This window comes from Taudactylus pleione, unplaced genomic scaffold (genome assembly GCF_031769625.1).
Source record: "Taudactylus pleione unplaced genomic scaffold, aTauple2 ptg000559l, whole genome shotgun sequence".
Classification (NCBI taxonomy): Eukaryota; Metazoa; Chordata; class Amphibia; order Anura; family Myobatrachidae; genus Taudactylus; species Taudactylus pleione.
The window spans coordinates 2,687,512-2,715,411 of record NW_028284961.1 but is presented as its reverse complement, the minus strand read 5'-3'; the positions used below and the strand labels follow the sequence as shown (position 1 = coordinate 2,715,411).

General features: G+C 41.7%; 1 protein-coding gene across 1 annotated transcript in view; it reads right to left on the bottom strand.

Moving 5' to 3' along the window:
• Window positions 1-12,912: 12,912 nt before the first annotated feature.
• The window catches only part of LOC148481847 (maltase-glucoamylase-like), a 212,421-nt gene continuing 197,433 nt past the window's right edge, over window positions 12,913-27,900 (bottom strand). The window contains exons 44-48 of the mRNA XM_088452934.1: window positions 27,662-27,750; window positions 23,675-23,724; window positions 21,352-21,522; window positions 18,079-18,216; window positions 12,913-13,248 (exon numbers count right to left, since the gene is read on the bottom strand). Coding sequence (XP_088309060.1) covers window positions 13,198-13,248; window positions 18,079-18,216; window positions 21,352-21,522; window positions 23,675-23,724; window positions 27,662-27,750 — 499 coding nt within the window. The 3' untranslated portion in view covers window positions 12,913-13,197. The remainder of the gene's footprint in view (window positions 13,249-18,078; window positions 18,217-21,351; window positions 21,523-23,674; window positions 23,725-27,661; window positions 27,751-27,900) is intronic.

Sequence of the window (27,900 nt, the reverse complement as noted above, 5' to 3'; positions counted from 1 at the left end):
TTTTCTGTGTTTGTGAATTGTGTGCGCAGTAGCCGCACGTGCATCAACAAAGTAGTGCCAAGCGTGCGCCTGTGTCATAAGTAAAGGGCCGGCTGGCTTGACCATTAAGGGTGCTGTAACCCCCGAAAGTACACTCCAGTCCAAACCAAGAAAAAAATTATTTTCTGTGTTTGTGAATTGTGTGCGCAGTAGCCGCACGTGCATCAACAAAGTAGTGCCAAGCGTGCGCCTGTGTCATAAGTAAAGGGCCGGCTGGCTTGACCGTTAAGGGTGCTGTAACCCCCAAAAGTACACTCCAGTCCAAACCAAAAAAAAATTTATTTTCTGTGTTTGTGAATTGTGTGCGCAGTAGCCGCACGTGCATCAACAAAGTAGTGCCAAGCGTGCGCCTGTGTCATAAGTAAAGGGCCGGCTGGCTTGACCGTTAAAGGGTTCTGTAACCCCCGAAAGTACACTCCAGTCCAAACCAAAAAAAAAATTATTTTCTGTGTTTGTGAATTGTGTGCGCAGTAGCCGCACGTGCATCAACAAAGTAGTGCCAAGCGTGCGCCTGTGTCATAAGTAAAGGGCCGGCTGGCTTGACCGTTAAAGGGTGCTGTAACCCCCAAAGTACACTCCAGTCCAAACCAAAAAAAAAATTATTTTCTGTGTTTGTGAATTGTGTGCGCAGTAGCCGCACGTGCATCAACAAAGTAGTGCCAAGCGTGCGCCTGTGTCATAAGTAAAGGGCCGGGTGGCTAGACCGTTAAAGGGTGCTGTAACCCCCGAAAGTACACTCCAGTCCAAACCAAAAAAAAAATTATTTTCTGTGTTTGTGAATTGTGTGCGCAGTAGCCGCACGTGCATCAACAAAGTAGTGCCAAGCGTGCGCCTGTGTCATAAGTAAAGGGCCGGCTGGCTTGACCGTTAAAGGGTTCTGTAACCCCCAAAGTACACTCCAAACCAAAAAAATAGATATTTTCTGTGTTTGTGACTTGTGTGCACTGTGGCTGCACGTGCATCAACAAAGGAGCAGCGCCAAGCGTGCGCCTGTGTCCCATAAGTAAAGAGCCGGCTGGCTCATTTCTTAAAGGGTGGTGTAACCCACAAAGTGCACTACTCTCCAGCAAAAATAAAAAAATATTTTCTGTGTTTGTGTGCGCTTTAGCCGCACGTATATATATCAATATAACATAAATGGAGGACCAAACTTTCTCCGATAAAAATAAAATAGGGAAAGATCAAGAACCACTTCCTCCTAGTGCTGTTGCTGCTGCTGGGAGTTGTTCATCATCCCAGAGAGGAAGTAGGAACATCACTACTTTTACTAAACAATTGACCCTCCAACAGTCCCTAGAGATGAGGATGAAGTACGACAGCAGTCATCCTGAAGCAAAACGTATAACTGAGGCCTTGACTGCTATGTTGGTGTTAGACGTGCGTCCGGTATCCGACATTAGTGCAGTTGGATTTAGACAATTGATGGAGGTAGTGTGTCCTCGGTTCCAAATCCCGTCTAGATTCCACCTGCATCCTCAAAGCAGCAGCGACAAGCATGCGTCTGTCTGTTAAAGGGTGGTGACACCCTCAAAGTGTGCTACACAAACAATTAAAATATTGTTCTTTTTTTTTCTGTCTTTGTGAATTGTGTGGGCTGTAGCCGCACCTGCATCCTTAAAGCAGCAGCGACAAGCGTGCGTCTGTCTGTTAAAGGGTGGTGTAACTCTCAAAGTGCGCCAAAAAATAAAAAACTATTTTTTTAATGTGTTTGTGACTTGTGTGCGATGTAACCGCACTTGCATCCTCAAAGCAGCAGCGACAAGCGTGCGTCTGTCTGTTAAAGGGTGGTGACACCCTCAAAGTGTGCTACACAAACAATAAAAATATTCTTCTTCTTTTTTCTGTCTTTGTGAATTGTGTGGGCTGTAGCCGCACCTGCATCCTTAAAGCAGCAGCGACAAGCGTGCGTCTGTCTGTTAAAGGGAGGTGACACCCTCAAAGTGTGCTACACAAACAATAAAAATATTCTTCTTTTTTCTGTCTTTGTGAATTGTGTGGGCTGTAGCCGCACCTGCATCCTTAAAGCAGCAGCGACAAGCGTGCGTCTGTCTGTTAAAGGGTGGTGACACCCTCAAAGTGTGCTACACAAACAATTAAAATATTGTTCTTTTTTTTTCGGTCTTTGTGAAATGTGTGGGCTGTAGCCGCACTTGCATCCTCAAAGCAGCAGCGACAAGCGTGCGTCTGTCTGTTAAAGGGTGGTGTAACCCTCAAAGTGTGCTCCACAAACAATAAAAATATTCTTTTTTTTTTCTGTCTTTGTGAATTGTGTGGGCTGTAGCCGCACTTGAATCCTCAAAGCAGCAGCGACAAGCGTGTGCGTCTGTCTGTTAAAGGATTACATCGGTGACAGCATCCAAGTAGGCATGTCAGACAGTCCGTACCTGTACTGGCAGGAAAAAGAAGCAATTTGGAGGTCCCTGTACAAACTGGCTCTATTTTACCTGAGTTGCCCCCCCTCCAGTGTGTACTCCGAAAGAGTGTTTAGTGCAGCCGGGAACCTTGTCAGCGAAAGGCGTAGGAGGTTGCTTCCACAAAATGTGGAGAAGATGATGTTCATAAAATGAATTATCAACTCTTCCAGGGAGACCAGCCTCCAGAACGTACAGAGGGACCTGTGGTTCCAGCAGGGACGAATTAATACTCTGTGAGGATGAGGATGTACACACTGAAGAGGGTGAGGAATCGGTGGATGAGGAGGATGAGGATGACATCTTGCCTCCGTAGAGCCAGTTTGTGCAGGGACAGATAAATTGCCAGCTTGTTTTGTGGGGGCCCAAACGAACCAATCATTTCAGCCACAGTTGTGTGGCAGACCCTGGCGCTGAAATGATTGGTTTGTTAAAGTGTGCATGTCCTGTTTATACAACATAAGGGAGGGTGGGAGGGCCCAAGGACAATTCCATCTTGCACCTCTTTTTTTTCTTTGCATTATGTACAGTTTGGGGCCTAGTTTTTCAATGCCATCCTGTCTGCCACTGCAGTGTCACGCCTAGATGGGTCACGTGTTTGTGCCGCCCACTCGTGTCGCTTAGCATAGTCATCCAGCTACCTCGGTGCAACCTTTTGGACATAAAAACACTATTGTGAGGTGTGAGGTATTCAGAATAGACTGGAAATGAGTGGAAATTAAGGTTATTGAGGTTAATAATAGCATAGGAGCAGAAAAACCTACAAATTCTGTGATTTTAGCTGTTTTTATGCTTTTTTTCAAAAAAATACAGATCCAAAACACAAAACCCAGAACCCAAAACACGGAAGGGTGGTTTTGGCAAAACCAATCCAGATCCAAAACACGAAGAAAGATCCAGATCCAAAACCAAAACACAAAACACGAAAAGTGGCCGGTGCACACCCCTAATGCAAACCAGCTTCCTTGATTAGAGATTAATTTGCAGCTGGCCTGCACACAGTGAAAGCTTGATTACAGGCTGGCTGCAGCTGAAAGCTTCCACATACTGACAGCTTCCCTGCTGCCTAGCTACAGTCAGGACTGGAACCTGCAAGACAGTTAAGGCAGCAGATCGTAACAACCACCAAGTTTATTATGTGGGCAAAACATGGGACATGTTCACCCAGTTGTAATGATCTCCCTCCCTCATAACTTAGCTGTGGAATCCAAATTTAAATTAAATTTACTACTAATCAATCCTCTAATCTTTTCCCTGCCTTCAACTACAGACAAACATTAATTCAAACATTCTTGGTTTCTTCCTATGGGGTCATATAATTGATTAAACTGCCATCTTGTCTGCAACTGCATCTGTTTCCTAGATGTGCCATGTATGAATTTGAACTGCCAAATGTTTGTGCCACCCACTGCTGCCGCTTACCTTAGTCAGCCAGCTAGCTCGGTGCAACCTTTTGCCCTAAATTAGATGAAAACAATATTGTGAGCTGTGAAGGAAATAAGTGAAAATTAATGTTATTGAGGTTATTACTGTGTGAACAAAATCCAGCCCAAAGTATGTGATTTTAGCTGTATTTATCAATTTTTTAAAAAAAAATACAAAGCTAAAGCCGAAACATGTGAGGGCTGTTTTGGTGAAACTAAAACCAAAACAGTGAGTAAATAAAGATCCAAAACCAAAATGAAAATACGAGGGCCGGCACACAACTCTCTCTCTCTCTCTCCATATTTAAACCCTTCTCAGCAGAAACACTGTGTGGTGTAACATTACCAGCACTAAATATACCCTGCCTCACCCCACCCCACCCCAATGACCACATCTAACACCTACAATCTGTTATACTGTACCACAGGCACTGACCAAGTCCTTACTGCTAGTTATTATTAGTCAGTTTTTGTTTAACGTATGATTCTCTTTTTGCCATGTTTGGGAAAAATAATATAGACATTTGTTTTTTGCATTATTACTATTATTTACAATATGGTTATTAAATGGGCTCTGTTTGGACTTTCTTATAGCGGCACTTGGAATTGTGCTATCTCTAAAATGAAACTGCAGTTAATGCCTTGGTTACCCCTGGGGGAGGTTAGGGTTAGGCACCAGGGGGGGAGGTTAGGGTTAGGGGGGTGCCTTAAAATAATAAATATTCTAAGGCACCTGTGGTTACTATTTATTATCAAACAATCCGCATTCCCTGTATATGTAAATGTGCACACAGCTATAGTAATCAGGAATACTAAATCCTAAGCAAATATGAAAAATGTTAAATAAAATATTGAAATTGAAATACATGCATAACATTTAAATAATGGACAATGAGACAAGTGGATTTTCACTACATTTTAAATTTTTATTATTTTAGTCACATAAAAATTATTTGTATGATTTAATATTAAATTTTTCTATATTTTATGGTGAGGATTATTCATATTAAAATTAGCAAATAGAAGTTATATTTTACATCGAAACTCATTTTGTGCACCAACAAAAAGGACAATCTTTTCCTCTTTTTTCTTTCTGCATGTCCCTTCATACAGGGCTCTGAGAAGAAAGATGGGGATCCGTGCATGCATTGGAGCACATGTCAGAGGTTGTGTCTCCGTGCGGAGCAGTACTGGGTCATAGTGCCCGCTGGCAACATTGAAGAATAGAATCAGCGTTAAGTGCGCCTCCAACAATTTTCAGATTTGTTACTATGGGCATCTTCTCTTTATAGTCTAACTCAGAAACAGTCTTGTGTGTGGCAGGTGTAAGTCACGTATACTGTACACAGAGGGGTTAATGCAGAGATAAGAGTGATTCTGTATGTGCGGTGTATATTGCATGCTTCCTCACTGTACATGCTACAGAGACAGGACTAAACATCTCAGTCACAACCGCATGTAACAGAACCTTCTCATGCAGAACAGACATGACAGCCAAATTGTGGGCCGCACACAGCTAAGCGTATGCGTATATACACCGAATGAATATGGCTGATATAGATGTGCACTGATAGTGACGATGATTATGAAACTAAGGTGTACAAATAGGGGGTTCTCCATGTTCTGAGATGTGTACAACTCCGCATAGGAGCAAATATTACTATATGTCTGCTATTAGTAATAAATGCTAACGCTGGATTACCCTATTTGTACACAATATAATAATGTCACAAGTGGGCAGATACGCAGGACAAATAACATCCAGGCAAGATTAGGAGTAAATGTAAATGTTTCCCCCTCTTTCATTTCATATAGGTATAAAATGTCCAGTGTAAATATAAATATTTATTCATATTATAGATTAATGGAATGAGAAAGGGAGGGGGTCAATGTTTAGTGTAGAATTGGGGGACCAAGTTTATACTGATTGATGGTGTAGTTATAGAGGTACTGTATAAGAGTAAATAATTTTCTGGCAGCCAAATTCATACTGAGGAAACTGCTAGAATTCACTAGAGACAGCTGCAGTGGAGGATTTAAGCAGTGGGATCCCTGAGCGGGGGAGGGGAGGCTCACAGAGGAGAGAGATAAATAGAAGGAGCCAAGAGACAGAGGAGTTCAGTCAGTCAGTGAGAGCTGCACCAGATAGTTGATTACAAGAGGCTGCAGCGTGAGGCTATGGGTGGCTGGAAGTGTGCCATCAGTCACCACACCACAGGGGACCTTAGAGCCGGAGATGTAGAGGGCAGGGACCCATGCCGCTTGAGGGGTGGCTTCCTCCTGACTGATGTAGACAGAAGGAGGCAGGGAGCAGAAGGGTTGCCAAGGGGAGGAGAGGTGCTGAATGGGCTAAAGGAGATTTCTTCCCTGTAGGTGTTTACAGTAGACCAGGACACAACACCTCACTGGCAGGGAGGATGGCAGACAGAGGAACATCAGTATTACAGTATAGTTCTGTATTAAGACTCTATAAACTGGCCCCCCAGGGTTGTACTGTATAACAATGATCAGTACAGAAGTAAATAAGAGACTGCTTACAGCGGTAGGGTGCGCAGAGCACCTTCACTTAGACCTTCACTTTGGAGCTACCACACCAGCCTGGTGACATCTCTACAGACTATATGCATAAAACCAGGAGGGAGGTGACTTCCAAATAACTGGAACTACTCCACCATAAAACCCTTCCCTCTGGGATTATATACACAGGAATGATTTCATTTATAAGAAATTATCTCTATCTATCTGCACTTCATGTTACACTTCCATCAATTGCTTGCACACTGTAACCTATGTAGTGTAACATGGCTGCCTCACGTGGTACTCTCCAGGGCAAGATGAACAACCCATCACATTATTTCTTAGTGGACATCTTGTTAGCTCACAGTACATTTTCTCCTTGCACTTTTTATTTCCATGTGTTGCTTATCGCACATTATAACCATTGTAGTGCACCCAACATGGCTGCCTCGTCTGGTACTCTGTGTAGAATGAACAATGTCTACAGTAGGTCTGATAAACTTGTGATGAACTCGCCTATTATTTTGATATCTCCCATTATGTGTCATCGATTCCAGGCATTGCCTATTCTGCCCAATGTGATCGTACTGTATGATGTGCGTCTAAAATAACTGACTCACCTGGATCTGTCATGGGTAGGATGAATAATACTTGCAAAAGATGACCCAAAATGGCTGCTGAACCCTGTGTATTATCTTCATTATCTCGGCATTTCATGCAAATCTAAACTTATGGATTTTTTAATGGTTTCTGTAGTGTTTTGAAAATCTAAAGCATTGTATTATATTCTCAGTACATGTTAAGCACCTTGAGTCCTATTGGGGAAGGAGCAAAATGTAATAATAATAATAATAATAATAATTATTATTATTATTATTATTATATTTTGTAGAGCTTTGTGCAGACTCTTGTGTTTTGGTTTTGTTATTCATTTTTGCTGTGAACCATTTTTGTGTTTTGGTTTCCAATTTGGCTTTGCCCAAAATTCCTTGTGCGCTTTGGATTGAATCAAAAACAGGCAATATCATGGAATTTGGAACTTTCTTAGTTTCTACATTACTATATATATATATATATATATATATATATATATATATATATATATATATATATATATATATTAGAGTTCATTTATAGTAACTTATAGTCAAATTTATCCATGAACACCTCAAAATTTCAATATTTACACTTTAATTAATATTGTGTACAGGCTGGCTGTCTAAACTCAGTGATAGAGCAGAGGCACAGACATACAGCTGTTTAATATCAGATATTGTGTAGAATACAATAGAAATAGATAGAAGCCAGATCCTTTAGTGCAACCGACAAATCAATTAAATGGTGGCAGATTTAAAGGACAGTTCATTTTTAAAAAGAAGATACTGATGATGTTGATTTTATTGATGAAGATTTGAATATGAGAAATAAGATTTAGGAATAGAAATAAAATATGTAGTGGAAATATATTAAATTGATTTTTATAATATGAATATGGAAGTACAGCTTCAGACCAATATTTAAAATTGATAAAATAGATTTGATTAAAAATATGATATTAATTATTTAATTTTGAAGGAGCTTGCAGAGCTTACTGGCCTTTGCAGATGATGGCGGATGTGGTGAGAAAGACAGGTGTACCATACAGTGAACTTCTGAACAATATTTTTTGGTTTGGAAAAAAGTGATTAAAAACTTATTACAAATCAGTGTAGAACAATTTATTACTATTAGACCCTGACATCGGTGGCTTATATGCGCTGCAGCCAGATGTATGAGCTCATGTCCCACTCCTGGCCTCTTACCAACTCCTCTTCACAAAGGGCAACAATCAGAAGTAGGACACTTTCAATCATCTGAAGAGCACCTAATGGTGGTCCAGAATGGTGCCAGCAGCAGCCTTCGTTTTTTTGGGTGCATGATATACAGTATGTAAAAAAATGTTGGTTCCTCCTCAAGGGCTGAGACTGATATGAATAACACAAAAAAAGTCAGGCGTCATATGATAAAATGCACACACAAGGTGCGAAGACAGATCTTGGACATTACACTTATGTGTTAATTTTTATTAAATAAAAATAAAAAGTTTAAAATATGATTGGCTTCATGATTTCGTAATCAAAATATTTTTATTTTTATAAATCAGTTTTCAAATGATAATTTTTTATATATTAGCACTATCTCTACTTCCAAAATGATTGACCAGGTCATCATATTTTGTACACTGCTTTCTTTGCTGCTTTGGGTCTGCTGTATGATGATCCTGACACTGTAGAGCATAGCAGTGACCAGACTTTTTGGGGCCCTGTGCCACAGAGAGCATTGGCACCCCCCCACCTCCTTTTTTTAAATAGGGACATAAGATAATGAACCTGAAAAAGGGTCATGGCCTCATGGGGAAGAGATAGAGGGGGCCAGGAGATGCTGGGGATAAAAGGAGAGGAAGCCACAAGTGAGAATGATAATAAACAGGAAAATTGACATGCCCAAACAGTGCCCCCTGCCCTGAGGTGCCCTGTGCCATGGCACTGGTCGCACTACCCTAGTTACGCCCTGCTGCAAAGACTTATTTTGCAGAATTTTGGCGCTGGTCCACTGACTGCGGATGGAATGATCCAGCTCTTTGTAGCCAGTTCCATCTGGGGCTATATAACAAATTAAAGACTGATTGGAGCAATATCCAGTTTCTGAGACATTGGGCAAGCTCATACAGCTTACCATTAAAATTGTTCAACGGATCAATAAACGTCGGATGGAAAAGAATGACCTTGGTCTTTTTCCCCAGACTGCTTCTCCAGGAACGATGGAGGAATCAGCACAGTCTATGCAGCTTGGAGTGTTCAGATGCCAGCAGGAAAAAAACACATTAGGCAGATGTTAGGCCTATGGCTCTATTGTGGCGACAAGTGCCACATTGCTTGTGACTGTCCTAACAAGTCGGGAAATTACAGAGCTTAAATGAAATGGAGGAGATTAATTTGGGCGTATGTCTAGTCTCTCCTGAAAATTCTATATTAGTAGCTGCTCAGTTATCATTCAAGCAACATGCAATGGATATCTCCACTTTTGTGGATAGCGGAGCGGCAGGACACTTTTTAGATATAGAGCTTGCACAGTCTCTACAAATACCATTTCTGGAATTATCTCCTGCAATTACCATTTTTTGATCTCGATGGTAATCCTCCCCTAAACAGAAAGATCAAGCTTGAGACTCCTCTTCATGTAGCCATTGGCTCTCTGCACACTGAAAACTTGGTATTCTACTTAATATGTTGTTCTATGGTCTCTCATTTTGGGTTACCCTTGGCTGAAGAATCACAATCCAGTCATTAACTGAGAGACAGGAGAGATCATCCAATGGGGTAGTAAGTGTTCTGCCAAATGTCTGTCCTTGCTGGTTCGGGTTGCGCAACAAATGTGTGAATGCCTTCCTCCTCAATACCAAGAATTTGCAGATGTGTTCCCAAAAACAAAGCAGATATTTTACCTCCTCACAGGGATTATAATTGTCTACTGAAAGGAAGACTGTATGCGTTTTCCATTCCTGAGACCAAAAGGTATGTATGAGTACATAAAGGAGAATCTGAACAAGGGGTTCATTAGACCCTTCAAATCCCCACTAGGCACAGTGATTTTCTTTGTAGGAGAAAAGATGGCCATCTAAGACCATGCATTGATTTAAGAGGCCTAAACAAGATGACGGTCAAGAAAACTTATCCATTTCCTTTGAGCTCGGTGTTATTCGACCAACTCAGAGAAGCCACCAGCTTTTCTAGAATTGATCTGCAAGGTGCCTACATTGTTATCCGCATTAAGGAAGGTGATGAGTGGAAAACAGCATTTAATACTCAATCTGGACATTATCGGTACCTGGTCATGTCCTTCGGCCTTTTTAATTCACATGCAGTTTTTCAGGACTTAATTAATGATGTTCTATGTGAATTTCTGTGAGTATTCGTGGTAGTTTATCTGGATGATATTCTAATTTACTCTCAGAATATGGAGCAACATAGATGTCATGTCAAGCAAGTCCTGTTGAATCTTCATGAACACCAGTTGTATGACAAACTTGATTAATGCAAATTTCAAGTGAAAGAAGTCTCTTTCCTGGGTTACTGTATATCATCACCCCAAAGGGATTTTCTATGGATCTGGGTATACTTCAGTCCATTATCAACTGGTTACAGGCCACAAATCTGAAAGCCATCCAAAGGTTTCTAGGATTTGTAAATTACTATCGGAGGTTGTTCTGTTTTATTTCTGTACTGCCTGCGCCAATCACCACTTTGACGAAAAAGGCAGCAGATACTGACAAGTGGTCCCCGTAAGCTATACATGTCTTTGAAACCTTTAAACAACCTTTGTCTCGTCCCCGGTTCTTTCAAATCCTGAATTACCTTTTGTGGTTGAGATAGATGACTCAGAAGTTGGTGTAGGAGCCATTCTCTCCCAATAGGATCCTGTGGATAACAAATTACATCCGTGTGCATTTCTGCCCCCCAAATTTTCTTCTGTAGAGATGAATTATGATGTAGACAATCGAGAGCTGTTGGCTGTCAAATGAAGAATGGAGACACTGGCTGGAGGGGGAAAATACACTTTTTTATCACTTTTTATGTTTGTTTATTAGTCATGAATTATTTCACATATTCTTTACCTTTGTTACTATTTTAATACTCATCACACACCTAATACTTTCTAACACTTCACTGTCACCTTTCTTTCGTGTGATGCCTTGTGGGGTTCCTTGGCTGGGCTGGTATCGGGGTGCCCTGTGCCCCAGATGTGAACCCCAGAGTGTTAGGGACCTGCTCGATGAGGTGACCTGGACGCTGTTGGGCAGGCCCGTATCATTGGCCACTGATATGCCAACTACCTCTGAAATTATATTTAATGACAAAATACACTTACATTTGAACAGCAATGATCGCATAGTGCATCTGCAATTTCTTTTTCTGTGCATAGTATTTCATAATCTCAGTTTGATAGCACCTTTCATTACTATATCAGTGTGCAGTCTAGAGCCCCTCCCCATACTCTATAAAGTGAGTGTGTGTATGTATACCTGTGGTGCAGGTGTACCCGTGTAGTAGACTCTCTCCTCGGCTGGCTCTGTCTTGCCCTCATTTTCCACTTCTCCCATTGTTGTGCCCCCTATTTCTCTGTCACCTGAAACTCATCACAGGTGTCTGGGGTCTCTCCAGAGGAGTGGGGCGAGCAGGGTGACTTTTCCCTGGATATTCATCTTAACCATAAAGAAAATAAAACCTTAAATATAATAATAATAAAAAATATATATATACAGATATGCAATTAAAAATTAAGGGCTATTAAATGGAAAAATGTGTACCTGCATTAGTGGTGGCTACAATGATGCAAGGGAGTCTATGTTAAGGGCATGGGTGGGGGGAGGTTGAATTATAGGGGAGCAGGGGTAGCTATGTTAGGTACAAATCGTGGTGGAAGGGGGGCTTTAGGCGAGCATAGGTGACTATGTTATGTACAATTGTGGGGGACGGGGGCTATATAGGTGCAGGGATGGCTATGTTAGATGCATGGGTGAGTGGAGGGGGTCTATGGGGGTGCACAGTGAGTGCAGGGCTGGCTATGTTGGTACATGGATGGGGGAGGTGTGGCTATGTGGGTCCAGGGGAGTGTGCAGGGGTGCATAGGTGAGTGCATGGGTGGGCAAAACAAATGGGAGCAAGGTGGTCTTAGGCAGTGGTGGAGCAGTATTTAAAGTCTACTTACCTGAAAAGAAAAGGATCCAAAGATTGTCACCAAGCACGGTCCTGTCTCCTCACTGATGCTGTCTCTCTGCGGTGTCTGTGCCCACCAAAGGGTGTATTCGCCACAAGCAGAAAACCAAATTCATCACAACACTGCACCAGCATCCTCCCCATGCTGCAGGATGATTAAAGTGATGACGGGTCATCATCGCCCACATTGACCTTTAATATTGCGATAAAATGGTGCCAAACCTAAAAGTTACCGCCCCTGGCTCGCACGACAGGCCTGTTTATGGGAGAGGGGGCCGGACATTTCCATCTAATAGGATTGCCCATTAAAAACTAAAACTGAAGCCTAGTGTTTTCTTGCTATAAGTGTGAATGAGGGTTATATGAGAAAATACGGGGATTTTCATGCCTAATTAAATTACCCCCTAGATGCAGACTCACAATCCCAAGTATTTAGGATTTTTGAATTCACTGACTGGTTTTTGCAGAGAAGATTATTGTAATCGCTGTGACCCTCTATTTAGTCTGACTCCTTCCTTTATACTTAGAGGCCCCTGATATATAGAGAACATCCTGAATTTATACCCATGATATTATCTAGATTGGTACAGTATATACTAGAATCTTACGTATAACACGTCTCTATTCTCACCCTCTTTCTTTTTTTCTACCTAATGTGTTTTCCTCCCCTCCCCCCTCTGTTGAATAATCATTGCTTACATTACATTCTTTTGCAGGTTTAGTTTTATTGCATTTTGTAGTGATATTATTAGACTTTTACACAGTGAATATATAACATTAAGATAGACAATAACATTGGACAGTCCGCATGCAGCAATTTGCTATTTTTGGCTGCATTTTGCATTGTTTGATCCCGGACTCTGATGAGGTTAATTGTGACAGGTCTTCTTTGATGTTCTTCTCCTGATCTTGTATCAGTCTTTTACCTAATAAGTATATTATTCAGAGGTGAAGGTTTTCCATTGGCAGAGAGATGGCATGAGGTGAGAATGGCTGTGCATTGTGTAGATTTGCTGTTATACCCGTAGCCGTGGTTTGTACATTGCTGGCTTAATAACTGAATGGATAGAAGCAGTATGGGATTCCGGGAGTGCTGACAGGCTGCAAAGCAAAGCGAAAATTAAAATAAATTGTAAAAATATCATGTTATTTCAAAGTGTATATAATTGTTACTATTAGCAAAAAATATGTACATTCAATATAAAAGATCAAAAAATATTCTATTACTACAGCCGTGGCCAAAAGTTTGGAGAATTGGTTTTCACAAAGTCTGCTGCTTCAGATTTTATGATGGCAATTTGCATGTTCTCCAAAATGTCATGAAGAGTCGTCAGATGAAATGCAATTAATTGCTAAGTCCCTATTTGCCATGTCAATGAACTTGTCTGATTCTGTGACAGTGAACGGGAGCCAATTACTTGCTAGATGTGTTCACACGCAGCCAATGTATGCAAATTCCGCGATCGCACGGCAATGCATTAGCACACCTACTATGTCTTGGCGTGCGATCGAGGTGTGTATTTAGACACCCATCAGCCTTTCTTAAGACACCCACTTTCCCACGTCATCTCCAGGAAGTGTATGCAGCATTGTGGCTGACCATAACCTACCGCAAGCACTGCGAGTGCTTCAGTGTGTAAAACAACCATATGACGTGTAATATGATGCTGCATTTTAATTATGCACGCCACTGAAACGGCGTTAAGATGCTCAGACACGCCTGCGTTCGCACCACCACATCCCCTGTTACCATCCACAAACGGCTCACCCTGTCAATCATTCTAGCAAGCTGGCTATGCGCAGAGAGCAAACACTTCCCGATCGCATGGACTAGTTCACGCACTGCGACTTACAGTATACGCATGCGCACATTGCAAACATTGGCAGGCTACGTGCGAACGCAGCCTAGTGAGTGGGTGTGAATCGGGCCCTCAATCCCAAAAACAAAATTTCCACTGCATTTCAGCCCTGCCAAAAAAGGACCAGCTCATGTCAGTGATTCTCGCGTTAACACAGGTGAGACTGTTGACAAGGACAAGGCTGGAGATCACTCTGTCATGCTGATTGAGTTAGAATAACAGACTGGAAGCTTTAAAAGGAGGGTGGTGCTTGAAATCATTGTTCTTCCTCTGTTAACCATGGTTACCTGCAAGGAAACACGTGCAGTCATCATTGCTTTGCACAAAAAGGGCTTCACAGGCAAGGATATTGCTGCTAGTTAGATTGCACCTAAATCAATCATTAATCGGATCATCAAGAACTTCAAGGAGAGAGGTTCAATAGTTGTGAAGAAGGCTTCAGGGCACCCAAGAACATCCAGCAAGCCCTGCACCACCAGTGCAGAGCTTGCTCAGGAATGGCAGCAGGCAGGTGTGAGTGCATCTGAATGCACAGTGAGGCGTAGAATTTTGAAGGATGACCTGGTGTCAAGAAGGGCAGCAAAAAAGCTAATTCTCTCCAGGAAAAACATCAGGGAGAGAGTGACATTCTGCAGAAGGTACAGGGATTGGACTGCTTGGGACTGAGGTAAAGTTATTTTCTCTGATGAATCCCCTTTTAGATTGTTTGGGGCATCTGGAAAAACGCTTGTCCGGAGAGGGAAAAGTGAGCGCTACCATCAGTCCTGTGTCATGCCAACAGTAAATTATCCTGAGACCATTCATGTGTGGGGTTGCTTCTTAGCCAAGGGAGTGGGCTCACTCACAATTTTGCCTAAGAACACAGCCAGGAATAAAGAATGGTACCAAAACATCCTCCAAGAGCAACTTCTCCCAACCATCCAAGAACAGTTTGGTGATGAACAATGCCTTTTTCAGCATGATGGAGCACCTTGCCATAAGGCAAAAGTGATAACTAAGTGGCTCGGGGAACAAAAGATAAAAAATTTGGGTCCATGGCCAGGAAACTCCCCAGACCTTAATTCCATTGAGAACTTGTGGTCAATCCTCAAGAGGCGATGGAACAAACAAAAACGCACAAATTCTGACAAACTCCAAGCATTGATTAGGCAAGAATGGGCAGCCATCAGTCAGTATGTGGCCCATAAGTTGATTGACAGCATGCCAGGGCGAATTGCAGAGGTCTTGAAAACGAAGGGTCAGCACTGCAAATATTCACACTCTGCATAAACTTAATGTAATTGGCAATAAAAGCCTCTGACACTTATGAAATGCTGTAATATTACTTCAGTATACCATAGTAACATCTGACACTTATGTAATGCTGTAATGTTACCTCAATATACCATAGTAACATCTGACACTTATGTAATGCTGTAATGTTACCTTAGTGTATCATAGTAACATCTGACACTTATGTAATGCTGTAATGTTACCTCAGTATACCATAGTAACATCTTACACTTATGTAATGTTACTTCAGTATACCATAGTAACATCTGACACTTATGTAATGCTGTAATGTTACTTCAGTATACCATAGTAACATCTGACACTTATGTAATGCTGTAATGTTACTTCAGTATACCATAGTAACATCTGACACTTATGTAATGCTGTAACATTACATCAGTACACCATAGTAACATCTGACACTTATGTAATGTTACCTAAGTATACCATATTAACATCTGACACTTATGTAATGCTGTAATGTTACCTAAGTATAGCATAGTAACATCTGACACTTATGTAATGCTGTAATGTTACCTCAGTATACCATAGTAACATCTGACACTTATGTATTGCTGTAATGTTACCTCAGTATACCATAGTAACATCTGACACTTATGTATTGCTGTAATGTTACCTCAGTATACCATAGTAACATCTGACACTTATGTAATGCTGTAACGTTACCTCAGTATACCATAGTAACATCTGACAAACAGGTCTAATAACACTGAAGCAGCAAACTTTGTGACAACTAATACTTGTGTCATTCTCATAACCTTAGGCCCTGGCTGTACAACCTTTATTACAACAATACTGATATACAGCTAATAGGGAATAAAGTAAATGTGGTGCAGGGAATTACTGATGGGATTACTAATCCTTCTGTTATACAGTACAGTGTACAGTAACCCAGGGCACCAATCAGCAGATACTCTAGGACACAACAGTAACTTATATGGAAAGGAGAAAGTGACAATATTTCTTCCTCAAACCCATCTGTATGTAGTAATTCACAAAGCAAACCTGGGGTCCAGTCTAAGCATTGTGAGGTGGGTTCCCCACGTAACAGATGATAAATAATAGGTGCATCTGTATTCTAATTACATAGCAATATATCATTGGATAGGTGTTAATAAACATTATTCCTATAGTGATATACAGGTTTGATACATTATGTCCACAGTGACCATCTCGACATGTTAATAACATCAATAATGTCTTCTTAAGGTTCAGTATAATCCTAAAGCTATCACTAACCCCTAACCCAAACCTTAACGCTAACACGTACCCCTAACCCAGAGGTTCTCAAACTTGTTTCTCAAGACTCCATACAGTTCATGTTTCCTATGTTTCCTCACAGAATCACAAGTGAAATAATAGGCTCCTCCTGTAGCCTGTGTCAGTGAGTAATGACTACACCTGTGCACCTGCCGGATGACCTGGGAAATGTGACCTCTGGATTCCTGAGGACTGAGTTTGAGAGCCACTGCCATTATGCTAACACTAACCCATAACCCTGATGCAAGCACTAACCCTAATGTTTACATTAACCCTTAACCCTAATGCTAACAATTACCCTAAGCCCAAAAGCTAACACTTACCCCTTAACACTAACCCCTAACCCAGATGCTAACATTAACCCTAATGTTTACATTAACCCCTAACCCTAATGCTAACACTGACCCTAAGCCATACAACTAGCACTTACCCCCTAACACTAATCCCTAACTCGAATGCTAACACTAACCCTAAGCCCTACAGCTAGCACTTACCCCCTATCACTAACCCCTAACTCGAATGCTAACACTGACCCTAAGCCCTACAGCTAGCACTTACCCACTAACACTAACCCCTAACTAAAAAGCTAATGCTGACCCTAAGCCCTACAGCTAGCACTTACCCCCTAACACTAACCCCTAACTCGAATGCTAACACTAACACCAAGCCCTACAGCTAGCACTTACCCACTAACACTAACCCCTAATTCGAATGGTAATGCTGACCCTAAGCCCTACAGCTAGCACTTAGCCCCTAACACTAACCCCTAACTTGAATGCTAACACTAACACTAAGCCCTACAGCTAGCACTTACCCCCTAACACTAACCCCTAACTCGATTGCTAACACTGATCCTAAGCCCTACAGCTAGCACTTAGCCCCTAACACTAACCCCTAACTCGAATGCTAACAGTGCCCTAAGCCCTACAGCTAGCACTTACCCACTAATACTAACCCCTAACTCGAATGTTAACACTAACCCTAAGCCGTACAGCTAGCACTTACCCCCTAACACTAACCCCTAACTCGAATGCTAACACTGACCCTAAGCCCTACAGCGAGCAACTTACCCCCTAACACTAACCCCTAACTCGAATGCTAACACTAACCCAAAAATTAACGACTAAACCTAATGCAAACATTAACCCCTAACGCTAACATATGCCCAAAACTCTATTGTGTTTTTGCTATTTATGGCTAGTTTAAGTGTCCATAACCTTTTCTATATGGTAAAATATTACAACTAAACTAATTAGGTGTAGAAACTACTTATTCCAAATGAGACATACAGTACAGTACGAAAGATTGAAAAACAGCAGAATGAATGTAGAATAAATAGGACTAAAAGTGAAAACGGAACGAGGATTAGGTAACGCACAGGGAGGGGGTCTGGACATGGAATATAATAACTGAAAATGGGTGAATAAGTAGAAATGATAAATAAAAGGATATAGGCTTTAAATTCTCTCTATATGACAAAGTTGTTGATTAGTAGTGTATGTAATTCCTGTGTACATACGATCCAGAGGCACCCGCGGCTCTCACAGGATTCCTTGCTGGCATTGGGCTCAGGATGACAGTCAACTCTCTTATTATCATCATATTCCAGAGTATAGGATTCTCCGAGCAATAAATTCAGATCAGTTATACGCACAATCTGCAGTGGTGAGAGCATAATGAGCACATTATTGGTATTTTTTAATTACCTACAGTATAACAAGCAGATAGAGCAAATAAACTGGAGGATCTACATAATTTGATGTTACAATCTAGAAACAAATCCTGAATGTTCCATGTCCTATAAGGTTCATGTCCCCCACTAGGACAGGTGTAGATGCAAGTACTGTACCTATTGCCGGCTTGTCAACAAAGGAAATACCAGACAGCAGAACTATTATTTGATGTTAAAATCCTTTCAATAGGTTCACCAAGGTTATCATTGCAATGTGACATATGGGGTCTATTTACTAAGTAGTGTTAGGAGACAGAGTGAAAAGTGATAAGGTGCCAGCCAATCAGCTCCCAACTGTCATTTTTCAAACACAGCCTGTGAGATGACAGTTGGGAGCTGATTGGCTGGTACCTTATCACTTTCCTATCACTTTTCACTCTGTCTCCTAACACTGCTTAGTACATAGACCCCATAGTAGTATACCAGACATGGAGTAATGTTTTCTCTCCAAACATGGTTGAATAATTTACTTGAACCCAGGGTTGTATTGACACACAGGGGTACAGGGGAAATTGCTGGTGGAACCCACAGCCCAAGGGCCCACCCCCTCCTCTAGGGATCAGGTTCCAGACTGCGCACTTTATACATTATACATATGTTATATAATACTGCACCGGACTATGGTGTATTTTCTACATTGCATTGCTGCTATTAGTCCAGTACATTATCATGCATGCACTAGCAGGTATTTACTATATATATTTTAATTAAATGTAGAATATAGAAAAAAATGTTGATATAAAAATACAGTATATTCAATTTATTATAGAAAAAAGCTCAGACTAAATAAAAGTAAATTCATATTAGAAAATGAATATGCGGAGTATTTTGATACAGAGCTGTGATTACGGGTGTGCGAGCTGCGCAGTAGCCGAAGGGGCAGGGCCTAGTGTGCATCACCGTTGCCCCCTCACCCCTTCACTGCACCTGGCTATGGCTTGCGGGGTGCCAGGAATGGCAGCCTGTAGTGTTTCGATGCTCCGGGCATGCACCAACAATCTAAAGATGCTCCAGACAGTGCCGAACACTCTGGTGCCATCGGCCCCCTCCCCTTGGCGAAACGTCACATGTTCGGGGGCAGAGCCTGCGCAGGGCACCTTGTTCCGACACTAAATTGACTTATGGCTTTTATTTATACTGTAGAAGAATCAAAATGAATAGAGATTCCTTCACCTCAGATTGAGCTTTTTACTGTAATTATGATTATTATTTTTATTTTTATTTTTATATCGACCCTGGTTTCTGCAGTTAATTTAATGTGTATTTGATTTGTATACAGTATTGCTTTTAACATATAAGGTGAATAGTGTTTCCATTTTCCCTTCTTATCTAACACAGGATTTCAGACCACGGGTCACATAAAGAGAGACACATATCCAGGGCAGGTCACACACTCCTATATACATACTAGAGATGTGCGCGGACCCCTGCGTTATGTTTGTAATTCAACATCGTGTTTTGGTTCTGGCAAAACCACCCTCAAGTGTTTTGGTCGGGATTTAGTTCAGTTTTGAATTCTTTAAAAATTTATAGAATCAATTTAAAAAAAAATTGTAATTTGGACCTGTTCACACGCAATCCAAAACCCGAGTTCAGTTTTTAAAACAGAGTTCTGAACTGACGGCAGAACCGAGCTGGGACTCTGTTCCACTCGGAACCCCAAAGTGATTCCATACTGGGACTCGATTAGACTCTGAACCCCCTAAATTTGGGTTTGTTCGTATTTAAGCAAAAATGAACCGCACATCTCCAATACATAGTTGTGATGTGCATTGACCCCCGTGTTTTGGTTTTGGTTCTTATTCATCATCGTGTTTTGATTTTGTTACAACTACCCTCAAGTGTTTTGGTTCAGTTTCAGTTTTCGGATTTGGTTTTGGATTCCTTTAAAATGGATAAAATCAGATAAAATCATTTGTACCTGTTTACATGAAATCCAAAACTGAGATTTGTTTTTTAAATCAGAGTCCCAAACTTACAGCCAACCCGAGCTGGGACTCAGTTCTACTCGGAGCCCCAAAAGTGATACGAGCCGGGACTCAGTACTACTGGGAGCCCCAAAAGTGATACGAGCCGGGACTCAGTTCTACTGGGAGCCCCAAAAGTGATACGAGCCGGGACTCAGTTCTACTGGGAGCCCCAAAAGTGATACGAGCCGGGACTCAATTAGACTCAGAATTCCTAAGTTTGGATGTGTTCATTTTTCATGAAACTGAATAGCACATATATAATACATAGAGAGAGGGAGGGTCACATAGAGACACGCACATATACATGGATAGTAACATATCTTTCTGAGGGGGCAGCCAGGTTGGAACAGCGGGGGGCATGGGTGGGGGTGTGGCACAGCATAGGTTGGCAGTGCATGACAGCATGATAACAGCATGAGGATACGGCACATGCGTATACTCATGGCCCCGCCCCTCGCTATACAATGTTGAGAGTACCAGCAATGTAAAGCAGGGACATGGCTTCGATGACGTGATTTAGCACAAAGTGCACCATCAGCCATCTGGATTCCCCCCGTTACTCAGGAAGGGGTCATGGAGCTGTTGTAAGTTGTATCCCTTCATTACCATTATCGATTCCCTAATGTGGTTGCCCTGATCATGATGAAAAAAATCTAAAAACACACTGGACCCTCTGGTGGCCACCTGCTCCGCCTTATGGATGATCCGCTCCTGCTTTTTATATATACTCACACTGTCCTTTAACTTTAATTTTGATCTTTTTCATCTATCGTATAAATAGGGTTCCCACCAGGTCCCCTCTAAAGAATTTGAACTTAAACTTGCTGAACACAAGAAGTAAGTGAACACGGCCAGGCCTGGAGAACCTGATCCAACAGATATCACTTTCTTATCAGCGAGACCTTTCCATTAGGCTCCCCATTACAGAGGCTGTACAGCTTTGTTACTGCGCTCCATGTAAGACAATATGTGCTTAGATGCTCTGTGTTGTACCGTATATATTAAGGATAGGTAAGAAGTAAAAAATGAATAGCCATCTATAAGAACTGACATCCCGATGCTTAGTAAATCTATATCATATCCTATTTACCTGGTTAGCTTCATCATTTAATAGTTGGTGAGAGGAGGGTTGAATGACGCCATCTTTTCTCACAACTAAATACGTGATGGGTATTTTCAATCCAAGTATTTTAATTTCATCGAAGATCAGATTATTTGGGTCCGTGTAGCCATCAAGTGTTACTTCCAAGCTAATGGAAGTCTTAAATAAATAAATACAGATAGTATTAGTCAGGCCTCTGATCTTTGTTCTACAATTATAATTGCAATTCAGAATTATTATCACATAAACATATAGAAAATAGCATGTCGTAAAAATGTTGCTTTTTTGCAGAATTTACACTCACTTCCCTGGCAACATTTACCAATTCCCGCTTCCTACATCAAAGCCTATTATTTCGCAACCTACTTCAAAGACAAAATCAACATCATTTATTAAGATATTTCCTCAAATGAAATCACATACCCCATTCACCTTCTACATTCCTTAATCCAGATGAGTTATTTTTCCCCAGTAACTGAGGACAAAGGGGGTCATTCAGACCCGGTCGCAAGCACCGATCTGCTCGCAACCGGGTCGATGGGTAGCCCTGCGCACGTGCAGCGGCCGCACTGCGCGTGCGCAAGCCCCGGGGCTACAAAAGGGGCGGCTGTCGATGTTGTAGGTGGGCCGGGGGTGTGGTTTCCAAAAGGAACGCCTACCGTTTTGTGGTCGGCCGCACTGACATCATCAGTGATGTCAGTGGGGAGTTTCCTGCTCGATCAGAGCAGAAAGCTCCCTGGGGCTTGCGAGTGCCCAGACCCCACTTTAGGGTCTGGTCGCAAGCCCCGATGGTTGCGATGGTGATCACCATCGCAACCATCACCCTGGTCGCTAGCTAAGCTGTGGGTGGTATCCCACAGCTTAGACTGCGACCAGGAGGACGCACCAAAAAAAAAAAAAGCAACACCCTCCCTCATTCAGAGAGAGCGATCGCTTCTTGTGACCGCCTCTGAATGAGGTCCAAAATCTCTACACTCATCTCATTATGCCACCCTACAATCTGCCCTCTCAACTTCTCATCTGTCTCTCCCCAACCGGATGCCCACCTCTATCTCATCTCATTAACCTGTCTCTCTCCGCTGGCACATTTCCATCCTCCAGACAGTCATATAACCAGTCCCAAAGAAATCATCTCTCGAACAATAAAATACAGGTTGAGTCTCCCATATTCAAATATACAGAATATTCTGAAATACGGAATTTTTGGAGCGGAACTGAAATAGTGACACCTTTGCTTTCTGATAGTTCAATGTACAGAAATTTGTTTATTGCTCAAAATTATTAGTGTGTATAAGGTGTATATGAAACAAAATATTGTTGTGTATGTACACAAACTTTTTGTGGTAAACAAAATAATAAAAAAATACTGTATAACTATAAAATGACCTGCAGGCTGTGTGTATAAGGTGTATATGAAACATAAATGCATTCTGCGTTTAGATTTGGGTCCCATTCCCTAGAATTCTCATTATGGTATGCACATATTCCAGAATACAGAGAAATCCGATATCTAAAACACTTCTGGTCCCAAGCATTTTGGATATGGGAGACTCAACCTGTAATAGTAAACTTGGTCAGACCATTTTGTTATGTATTAGAAAGGACATGTGGTTTACTTTCCTGGATTCATCTTCCAGAGTTTCTTTCTAGATATAGGATTTCAATGATTCGCTCCAGAATACGCAGCATCACCACTACAAAAATAATCCTCTCTATACAGTAGATCATCCTCTTTTCCTAGCCTGGAACACAAATTGCCTCCACATACTAAGGTCGCCTGCTGGCATAATTCACACTGTACTTTTATAGACTTATATCGTAGTCTCAGTTCTAGATGCATGTAACCACCTGTCTGGTGTGGTCAGATGCGACCAGTCAGAAACACCCATTGTAGATATTAATATATTAAGATTATTCATATATTATTGGGATTATTATTGTTTCATTTTATTTACAGATCAATAATATTTATTATTTATATTAAAGAGACAATATTAATTATTTGTTAATTAGTGTTTAAAAACATTTTTATGCAGGTACATCATTTATTATTTTATGGATATATAAATAGTGCCTAAAGTACAACATAATATAGTAGTGTTACACCCTTATAAAAATAATTGTGGTAAAACTTTACAGCTTCAATTTGCCAGCAAAGTGCAGTGATTCTAATACCCCACCAAATTGTCCGCATAGTAAATTTACCCCACAGAGTTTATATCCCAGTCTCGGCTTATTCCCTTATACCTGTGTAGCGCGTTCTCTCACGTGCTACGTTACAGAAATAGCAATATACAATGTATATACTTACACTGGTTGCACTGAATTCATACAAAATGTAGATACTTTGTTCAATTGAGTCTTAAGAAAAAAAAAAGTATCACAAATTATAAAAAGATCATGAAAGCCCCAGACATAGATTTCCCTGTCTATTATACACTCTGACATTGTAATGTGCTGGGATAGTCTATAGGCAACAGTATGTATCATATGGGAGCTTGCAGCAGCGTATATAGGGACACCAAGGATATACACCGAAATATAGGCTCTATAAGCTCATTTCTTTCTAATATGTTCAAATAACAAACAATTACATTTGTAGATGAACATTACAACTAGAACGCAGCGATGTACAGTATACAACTATGTTCTACTCTGTTACATATCTACCATTGTTTTAGTTGTCAAACTTTTACTTCACACACTGGGCCTGATTCAGAGCCGGACGCTCTTTGAGACCACCCACAGCTTTAGCGAGCGGCCACGTGATGGTCGCGATGGTCATGACCATCGTGACCATCGTGGCTTGCGACGAGACACTTGTGCTAGGGTCTCGTTCCCGCAAGCCCCAGTGAGCTTTTGGTTCTAATAGAGCCGGAAGCTCACCACTGACATCACTCGCGATGTCAGTGGGGCCGCCCCCAAATGGCAGGCGTTCCTTCGGGAACGCCTCCGTTTGGCCAGCACCCCCCTGCCCATCTCCAAAACGGGGCAAGCTGTCAATCACAATCGACAGCTGCCCCACTTTGGTGCGAGACCCGTAGTGATGGAGTGCCCGTCGCTGGCGCGACTCGCACATGTGCAAGCCGGAGCCGGCTTTGGCATGCGCATGTGCAGTGGGGGACCATCGACCCGCTTGCGAGCGCTGTGCACTCGCAAGCGGGTCTGAATCAGGCCCACAGTTCTGTAACGGGGCTTTGCGCACACACTGTGCCGGCCACGCCCTCTTAGCACATGATGTCATGCTGAGGGGGTGGGGCCACCAGCGCTGAGAAATGCAGCACTGTTCAACTTGGCTGCAGGGGACCATTTTAGGCATCCCGCTAGCCAGATGCCGGGACCGTGAGGCAGCAGCGGTGCCGCGCTCTGTGCGACAGAACCACTAGTTACGGCCCTGTTCACACAGCACATTATTTAGACTTCACTAAGCTTTTTGGAAAAGCTATTAGATCAGAATTGTCAAATCGTTCCTGAATCACGTAGAAATAAATGAATACGGTTTCAGTTATGATGGCAGCACTTCCAATCCCACATACTGTAAGTCCAGTCACTGGCGATGATGGTTGTTTCGGTTTGTGGACAGTGATCTACAGAGAGGAAATTGTTTTCTCCAACTTTTTTTATTTTAGGAAACTATTTGGAGAAGATGGTGACATTTATTTATTTACTTAAACCATGAAATAAATTCTCCACCTAACCTATTGACATTTTTGAGAAATGATTTGCCCATTTATTTTATCTTTTTAAAGTATAATACATGATGAGTATCCCTAAACCATTCAAGTGAAACCCGAAATGCTCCAAAATGCTGATACTATGGCTGTGATAGTGACACCTTCGCTTTCTGATGGTTCAATGTGCACAAACTTTGCGTCATACACAAAATTATTAGACATATTGTATAAAATGACCTTATGTGTATAATGTGTTGTATTGGGATAGCAAAATGGCTACTGACAGCCATTTCTATTCATGGTTCTTATGTGTGTATCAGACATGAAGTGGTATCAGGCATGAAATGGTACAGGAACGTCATAAGCAGACAGGCCATAAATATTTTAGGTGTTGTCTACTGCGATGTACACCTGCGTTAAGTTTTAGAAAGTCCTTATCAGTAGTTAACCAAGAAATTATTTTGAAGTAGGTTTATGCCCATATTAGTAAGAGTTAGATGGGTATGCAAGTAGGATACTATATAAACAGGAAACAAAGGAGATTCCAGTGGCCTCTCCTAAGCCTGGACCAGACTGCAGTTGGTGGCCAGGAAATTATTAGTTCCAGCTCTCCATTCTGAGAGACGAGGCTCCTGGATCGTGTAACCATTTATATTCCGAAGCTAAGTAACTACTATTCTTTCATATCTTGTTATTTGTTGTAATAAATTATATATTTTTTCAAGATACTGGTTTGTGTGGCTTAATTAACCTTCTGTATCCAAGAACCTCATTCCGTTCCACCGGGAACATGTGTATATGAAACATAAATGCATTCTGTGTTTAGACCTGTGTCCCATCCCCAAGATATCTCATTATGGTATGCACATATTCCAAAATACAGAAAATATGACATACAAAATACTTCTGGTGCCAAGCAGTTCAGAAAAGGGAGACTCGATCTGCATTACGTTTTGTGGACTTCAGATACTGCATTAAATAATCTCCTGCCTATTTACTCAGGATCTCCAGCCAATATAATGGTTGCCTGACTTTAGAAAGGAATCTGTTCATCCGTAAAACACGGCACATACTCCAACGTATGTCTATCCCACAGTGCCGTGTCTATTGCCGTCTCATTGGTGATTTGAATCCCTAGCGTGGAGCGGGGGCTATTACTTGATATATATCTCAGTATTTGTCTTCACATTTTTTCTTCTCAACGTACCTTATATTATCATCCATTTGATTAACCGCTGTATTAGTCATAAAATGCAGGAGATAGTGAAATCTTTTTGCAAATAAAATTAACGAGTCTAATTTAAACCTCATACATGTCATAGCTACCTACAGTATGTTTGGCATAAATCATTGCATATTTAGCTCTAGAGCACATTTGTATGGTGGATTATAAATGACATAACACATACAGTATATTGTGGCGTCTACTTTGTATCTAGTAAATCATTAATACATCTTGAGAGGGTAGTATCAGCCTTTACATGCAATAATAAACTGACACCTTCATTACTGTGTGAGTTTACATTTCATCATGCGGCTTGTCCCAAAATATATTAAACACCTTTAGTAATGCGGAAATATGGTCCCAATGGGCCTGATTCAGACCCACTCGCGAGCGGCTGTCCGCTCGCAAGTGGGTCGATGTTATGGACTGAGCATGCGCACGATGGAGGGAGCTCCGTCGTGCGCATGCGCCAGACGCGACGAGCGAAGGAAAGTCCTTCGCTCGTTGTGTCCGATCAAAGGGGGCGTGCTGTCAATGTTGATTGACAGCACGCCCCATTTGGTGGGCGTGCCGGGGGCGTGCCTCCCTGACGGGGGCGTTCCCACGGGAACGCCTCCCGTCAGAAGCCGGCCCACTGACATCACTAGTGATGTCAGTGGGAGTGATTTTGGCTCTGATAGAGCCAAAATTACTCCGGAGCTTGCAGTTGAAAACCTCAACCGCAGGCTCCGGCTCGCAATTTAGATGGTCGCGATGGTCTCGACCATCGCGGCCATCACAAAGCACGCTCGTATAGCCTGTGGGTGCGGCTCTGAATGAGGGCCAATGTTCCTTCAAGTGCTGATGTAAAATGTTAATGCGATACAGTAGATACTATAGTACTACGAAGTCATACAATACACACTATACAAACACAATACACATAACACTAGAAATGAAAACATGATTTCCGTACAACGCATTCATCCATATTTAGAGCACAGGAACTTGTAGACTCGTGGCCCTCGTGCTTACAGTCTGGGGAGCATAGAAGGCGAGTACGGTTAGGGCCCGGAGACCATGACAGCTGTGCCCCTGAGAGATGAATCCCACTTTGCCTTACACATTTTATTTAGGACATGTATCTGTGCACATCCTACAGACATGGAGCCGTTCTGTGTGTACATAATAATGAGAACGGGCTCTATATTACACATGTGCATTCAGAATTTTTTACACATATCTATGACTCCCGGTTATTATTACACATATCTATGACTCCCGGTTGTGTAAATCCACCTCCTATATATGAGACATCTTCAGCTTAACCTTAACTTATTCCATATAGTACTCACTCTCCAGGTCTAATCCTGAACTAAATGTGACATAACTGGTAATATTGCAAGGTGCCGGCACTCACCAATGCTTTTACCATCGTCCCAGAAAAGATGTCCATTGGCATTTTCATTATCATCCAAAGCCACCAGAAGCTTCAATGGATTCAAACGACTGAAAAAAAAAAGTTTTAAAGATGTTTTTGAAATATAAATATTAAAACGAGATTTAAGCATGAAAGCGACCACCAGCTGGTGCAGTTTGGTTGGTGAATTTGATCATGTATGACAGCAGCAGAGCAGCTATTGTACTATGGGGGCCTTT